We start from the raw sequence: 6,433 nt of genomic DNA, 5'->3' as shown, positions 1-6,433 counted from the left end.
GAGTGAACGAGAGAGAGAGAGGGAACAATGGAGACGAACGGGTCGCTTTAAGCTTTTTCACGTATGCGTTTGCACGCTCGTGGATCCTCGCGTGTCGGATTCCTGCATGCCGCGAAGCGGATGTTACGAGAGAGGAGCCCTTGCACCGACTTTCTCCGCGACACGTTAGACCGATTTATCTCACCATGACAACCGATCGCTCTTCGTCCGTCCTGACCGTCGTCTGTCACGCGAAACCTCCACGTAAAAATACGTCGTCCCGATATTACGATGGGCAGGAACGTTTTTACCACGACCGTGCGCGGCTCCCTCGTTCTTTTTAGGTGAGGAGAGCCACAGAGGCTGTGCAGAGACTCTGCCAGTGCCCCTCCGAGAGATGCTCTAAGCTGAAGGTGCGCAAGGTCGGCGAGGGCCGGTACCATATCGCCGGGAGAAACGTCTTCATCAGAGTACGTATTCTTTTTTCGTTCTCAGTCAATTTTTTATTCTCGTAATTGGTCCTCTGCTTTATTCCTCTGTCTGAAAACTTGAAAAATAGGCACTTCTAGAGTTTTCTTTTATTGTATTGGTAAGAGACAATTGGATGTGAATTTTTGGGATTAGTTTTGACATAAGATTCACTTTTTATCAATGGGAAAAAAATATAAATGCAAATCTGTATAAATACCAAAAATTTGTATTTTTGATGAAAATTAGACACTTTTTCGAACACCCAGGAAAAAGTAGTTTCAAATGTATCGGTTCATAAATTTTCGAGCACATAACCTGTAAAAAGCAAATATCGTTGAATACGGTAGATACGTAATAATGAAAAAATCGTAGAAGAGGTTACAAACGAACCAGAGTCCTCTCGTGTTTTTGTCTAACTCGTCGGGTACAGCCAAAAATGCTTCACCAGTCACTAATGACCACGCTCTATCCGACGTGTTCGCAGCTTTTGAAGGGGAGACACATGATGGTCAGAGTGGGCGGTGGCTGGGACACCTTGGAGCATTTCTTGGCGAGGCACGACCCCTGTCAGGTGAGGACCCTCAACCAGAGCACGCCGCCTTCTCCCCACGGCAACAAGCACACCAACTTTCTTCCCCTCCGCGCCAAGTATCGTAGTCCACCGCCGGAATCCGTCTCGGCCCGCTAGCCTATAAGCACAGTGCCTGTTTACAAACTCCACGCTACTTTTCACTGGTTCATGCTGCTGTTACAATAGTCCGTTTCGTACAAGTAAAGGGAGAAAATGAGAGATATAGAGAGAGAGACACGAACGCGCGGATAAAATCGTTCGACAGGCTGGCCAATCTCTTTTATTCCGTGTTTTCGCCCGGTTCGTATAAAACACGAGAAGCTGTCAGAGAGTAGTAACCATGCTGGTACATACCTGATTCTTAGAAAGAAAAAAAGAAAAAAAAGAAAAAAAAAGCATCTTCCTTCTTTCCAACCACTGGTAAATGGTGCGTTGACGATATTGAGGGATTCGATGGTTATTTCAGGTGTCCGTTCGTCGATTGTCAAAACGAACCGGGTTTCCACATTACGCCTACGCTATCACACACGGTTATATATATATTCTCACTGGTACCGAGTGCACCTGTGTCTTATATACATGCATAAATTATACAGGGGATGGCACTATTTTTTCTTACATGTCATGTAGTACGGCTGGGGAGCACTAACGTTTCACGCAATATACCGTACACTGTCCTAACAAGCGGTGTTAATATGCCACCTTCCCTCCAAAAACGGAGACTCGGTTGGTATCACGTTAAATGATATTTACCTCCTTACCGACTCGCACTTGTACGAACTTCTGACGAATCGATTATTGTATAGATCTATATACACTTAGTTCTCGACGTGATTGCGTTTACATTATGAAGTATGTACCTATACGCATACGTACGACAGATGCATCCTATGTTTATTATTACGAGTAATCTCTTCTTTTGTAAGTTTGTAACAACGATTCGACTCGTTTCGACCCCCCTTCTGCCCCCTTACATGTTTTAAGTGTCACGCATTCCACGGACGACAGGCATATTGACGCTTGATTTGGAAATTGTCTAACAGAAATAGACGGGAGGGCAATGCACCTGGTAGAGGTAGAACGTAAGACCGCAATGACCAAAGTTCGTATAAACGGCGTGACGAAATGGGCGATAATGGCCCGTTGGAATGCCGTTGGTTACCCATCGAAGATAACGTCCGCTGCGATTCTAACGAGCTGCTCTGTGACTCGTGCGTGTAATTAGAAGAAAGTGCAATTAAGGACTCAGGTAAATGGTTTTTCGAATCGAGCTTGTCCAGCTGAAGTAGCGCTACGCAAGGAAATTGTGCTTTCCAATCGAACGACTCCGTCTTTTTGTAGAAATGCAACCGTTTAAATGCGGCATAGGTAATCGTTTTATAAGATTTTGGGGTTATGGATCTATTTTGTGAGCAATCAGAAAGGGTGGATACATGATAATTATACATGATAATACTTGATAAACTTACTCGTACTCTTGGTCATTGCAAGGGTAAATCTCGTAGTGCACTTAATTATCTTTCGCGATAAGCAATTGTAAGTCACATAGGTTGTAACGAACAAACAGGGTCGGTTATATGAATCAATCTTACATCTGATATATTGTTGAACAGTGTCGAGCAATTAGCACGACTATCATTGAATTTCGCGTTCGAAATGTTTATCTTTGAATAGAAAATATGAATTTTTTTATACTGGTCTGCATAGCGTCATATCCGCCGACCCTGACGATTAATCCTTACACTTTGGCACATAATCGATACATATTAAATCGGCTAACCACGCAGAATGCTTCACGATAACTGCCATAATATATGTTTTGTACTTTTATAATAAATACTTAGGGTAAGGAGTAACGCAATGGCGTATATATTGTATCGAGATTACAAGGCGACGTGTGTTTATTCGGTTTACAGAAATGCAAGGGCACAGTGTGCAAAGGAATACCAAAGCAAAGAAATACGCGACGAGTAATGTCGGCACGTTGAGGCTATTAACGTTGTCGTTCAAGGCTTTTTTGTTAGACTTTTTCCACACCTTTCCCCTCCTTCGTCTAAATTTTCATTTTGTATCATAGCGTTATGTTTCGTAAATTATTTTTTTTTCGACGCGTAGTATGTAATGTATTATTTCATTTCCTATTGGGCCGTATTGTATTTATTTGTAAATTATGATGCGATGAACTTCGCGACCTAGCAATCAAGGCAAATCTATTTCAAGAGTACGTTTAGTGTCATTGCTACGCGCGAATGAGACAATTCCGCCATATTGTATTATTGTAAACATCTTACTTGATACGTAAGTTTATAGTTCGGTTAAGTTATACGTACCTGCTTAATTCAATGCAGAGTATTGAGAAAGGATTTTTTTTTTCTTCGTGAAACGAAATTACGTATTCGTGTTTATATAAGTTGCTGTCGTGTAAATTCATTTGTGTGATTCTGTGTAACAACAGAAGATTTTTGTTGAGAAGTAAAGTATTAAATTTACGACTATTTACGAATCGAATTATGAATATTCCGCCGCACGATAGCCATCTTCGATATTATTGTAATCGAGATCTTTATTTTCTCATGATTTGTTGTGATACGATCATATCGTATGTCCTACTTTTAGTTTTTACTTAACGTTAGTAATCAAAACAAGCTTTTGTAAAACTAGCTCGTAATCAGTTCGTGTATTTCATGTAATGCATATATGTCGCTAATAACGTTAGTTTTATTTGATTTAGATAGGATACTATTGTGTTAATTGTTATATTTTGTTGAACAATAAAATATTTAATTACGAATCTCTCATAAATCTGTGTAGTAATTGTAATGATTAAAATGAACATAAAACCGATAAATCTATAAGTAACAAATATATCTTTATTTTTCTTAAGGTGCACATGTTAATTAATACAAAAAGTAAATTAAATTTGGTAAACATCACTTTTGTCACAATAATCAGTCTGATACAAGTAAAACCTACGATTAAAAGAAATTACATAAGAATACAATAAGAAGTTACAACGCTTTGGAACGTTAGATAATTTAATTTAATTTTCAGTGGTCAAGTATCAAGTGATTAAAATAATAATACTCGTATGTATACAGATAGAAAATTGGGGCGTCGTACTTATTTGTTGCAAATTGGAGCATCAATGGCGGACATTTCTATTTCTTTTTGCTTTTACCTAGTGTTAACGTATGATGTTGTGGTTGTTGAGCGAACTGAGTTTTTCGTCTATTCAGCTCTAGAATATCATCCTCGAGTTTCTTTCTATTTTCTTCTAATTTTTTCTTCTCCTCTGCGTGATCTTTTTTCTGCTTCTCAAATTTGTTGTGAAGCTGCAAAACACATACCAAACCGAATTGTTATTGTTATGTAAACAAAGTAACGAAGTATCAAGAATTACAAAAAAAAAAACATGTTTACCTCTTTTTCTGCCTCCTTCAATTCAGCCTCTTTTTCCTTCACTCGTGCTACGAACATCTGTCGCATTTCGTCCTCCTTTTGTTGGAGTTCGTGCAAGTGGATGGATCTCTTTGCCTCACAGGTTTGTTGGAAACTAACTGGTTTATTTTCACTATCAACATCGCTGAATCCCATCTGAAAATCACTCCTGGTTAATAATTATACACGGAATCTTTAAAAAATGATCGTTTTATGTAAATTACCTGTTCCAGTCGCTTTTTACGGTACAATTCGTAATGACGACAATGAGTTTTTTCTCTCATGTCTTCCATATTTGTCCTTATTAGCATTTCACGCAACTTAACGAAGTCGCAATGAGATTCATTCTCCACTGTAAGGAAAATTGATTAACACATATTCTATAACCTTCAATTTTACTAAATATGCAATTTTTTAATTTACCTTGCACTGTTCCCCATGGATATTGACGAGAACGCATCATTTTGTTTCCGACACGAACAAAGTCTGTACTACCAACTACTGCAAAAGGTACATGGGCATTCATACTAGTATTTACTTCTGCTACACTTTCATCATCAATGGGAAATTGATAAATATGTACTCCATTATTTTGCAATTCGGATATAATCTTACTCTGAAATAAACACTAGATATAAAGAATGTGATATACAAGAATATTTATATTTTACAATACTTTTTATGGCATACCTTAAACTTTTGTAATTCTGTCTTTGATATTGTGTCAGCTTTAGCAATAATTGGAATTATATTGACTTTTGTATCAAGTTTTTTCATACAGACTAGATCTATTGACTTTAACCTGTAATTATACATTCAATCACTTGAAAAAATCAAAGAAATGTACAAAAAATAAATTTATGAATATTTTTCATCATATATTTACCCATGCCCTGTTGGACAAATAAAATATAGACAAACATGAATGCGACTATCGTGGTAAGTTGGCAGAGATCGCTTAATCTTTAGCTCCTCTTGCAAGTATGCCTCAAATTGAGCATCTATGTAATCAACCACAGCTTTAAAGCTATCTTCCTTATTAATTTGATCTCCATAACCAACTGTATCAACAATAGTAAGCTTTAATCTAACATTGCTCTCTTGTAGCTCATAGGTATGGGCTTTAAGCTTCACAGAAGGAAGATTATGTGGGCTTGCAGTGGATTCAAAACTTGTATTAAAGAGGGAATCCATAAGTGTGGACTTCCCGAGCCCAGTTTCACCTGTTGTAAACATGTCACATACATAAATAATTATGGAAATATTTAACATATGCATTGAAAGGTATTAAAATATTTTGCCTACCAATACAGAGAATATTGAATACAAATCCATTTTGAACGGATTTATTCACTAATTGATCTGGAAGACTGTCAAATCCAACATGACCAGATAATTTTAAATTACGTATGGTAGATTCCAACTGAAAATACGAAATATCCATGAGTGTTAACTATACTAGGACAGCCGGAAATTAGCCGTACTTCCATACATGGAACGATAACGCTTCATCAAGAGCACTGTTGTTATGACAGAATAGCGAACCAACGCCCTTCAGATAATAAACATGACACGTACACTCGGGAGGGATCGGACTTACGTTCATAAACAGAAGAGGACTCTTGAACGATACTTTCCAATGGAAAGGATCGCCGAGTGTAACGTAATGTGGGTGAAAAATTTAAAAAATGACACCTACCTTGGCACGCTCAACATCCGCCGACGCCATTTTTACTACTAGTGACGCGTGCGTTACTCATACAGTAGTTCCCTGTAGTTCCGGACACACACACGCCTCGTAATTCATTGTAATTTACAATGTTTATTCATTAAAGATAAAGTTGAACCGAATATATCTATACATATATATACACACACACACACACCGGGCATCCCTTGGCTATTGTTCTGTTATGCATAGAAAGTGATTCTATAAACGTGAAATATAAATATTCATACGTTTCGTATATCTTA

The 6,433-nt window shown here is 37.9% G+C and overlaps 2 protein-coding genes across 2 annotated transcripts in view; one reads left to right on the top strand and one right to left on the bottom strand.

Moving 5' to 3' along the window:
- LOC108571580 (growth arrest-specific protein 2-like) overlaps positions 1-3,009 on the top strand; it is a 63,682-nt gene extending 60,673 nt beyond the window's left edge. The window contains exons 7-9 of the mRNA XM_017933653.1: positions 324-449; positions 935-1,021; positions 2,938-3,009. Of these exons, the coding sequence (XP_017789142.1) occupies positions 324-449; positions 935-1,021; positions 2,938-3,009 (285 nt within the window). The remainder of the gene's footprint in view (positions 1-323; positions 450-934; positions 1,022-2,937) is intronic.
- Positions 3,010-4,134: 1,125 nt separating this feature from the next.
- LOC108571569 (septin-2) lies at positions 4,135-6,188 on the bottom strand. The gene is made up of 8 exons (XM_017933640.1): positions 6,159-6,188; positions 5,765-5,882; positions 5,346-5,682; positions 5,150-5,261; positions 4,883-5,075; positions 4,684-4,811; positions 4,442-4,615; positions 4,135-4,353 (listed from the first exon to the last, which is right to left on the bottom strand). Exons 1-8 carry the CDS (start codon positions 6,186-6,188, stop codon positions 4,180-4,182), a joined length of 1,266 nt encoding a protein of 421 aa, XP_017789129.1. The 3' UTR covers positions 4,135-4,179.
- Positions 6,189-6,433: the final 245 nt, after the last annotated feature.

Source organism: Habropoda laboriosa, unplaced genomic scaffold (assembly GCF_001263275.1).
Source record: "Habropoda laboriosa isolate 0110345459 unplaced genomic scaffold, ASM126327v1 scaffold40, whole genome shotgun sequence".
In the NCBI taxonomy this organism is placed as follows: Eukaryota; Metazoa; Arthropoda; class Insecta; order Hymenoptera; family Apidae; genus Habropoda; species Habropoda laboriosa.
The sequence above is the reverse complement of the archived record's forward strand: the minus strand, read 5'-3'. Positions and strand labels throughout refer to the sequence as shown.

Coding starts and splice junctions, on each gene's coding strand:
- LOC108571569 (XM_017933640.1), bottom strand. CDS start 6,188: ATGGCGTCGGCGGATGTTGAGCGTGCCAAG. Junction 5,883..6,158: donor CGGATGTTGAGCGTGCCAAG/GTAGGTGTCATT, acceptor TCGTATTTTCAG/TTGGAATCTACCATACGTAA. Junction 5,076..5,149: donor CAGAATTACAAAAGTTTAAG/GTATGCCATAAA, acceptor TGTTTATTTCAG/AGTAAGATTATATCCGAATT.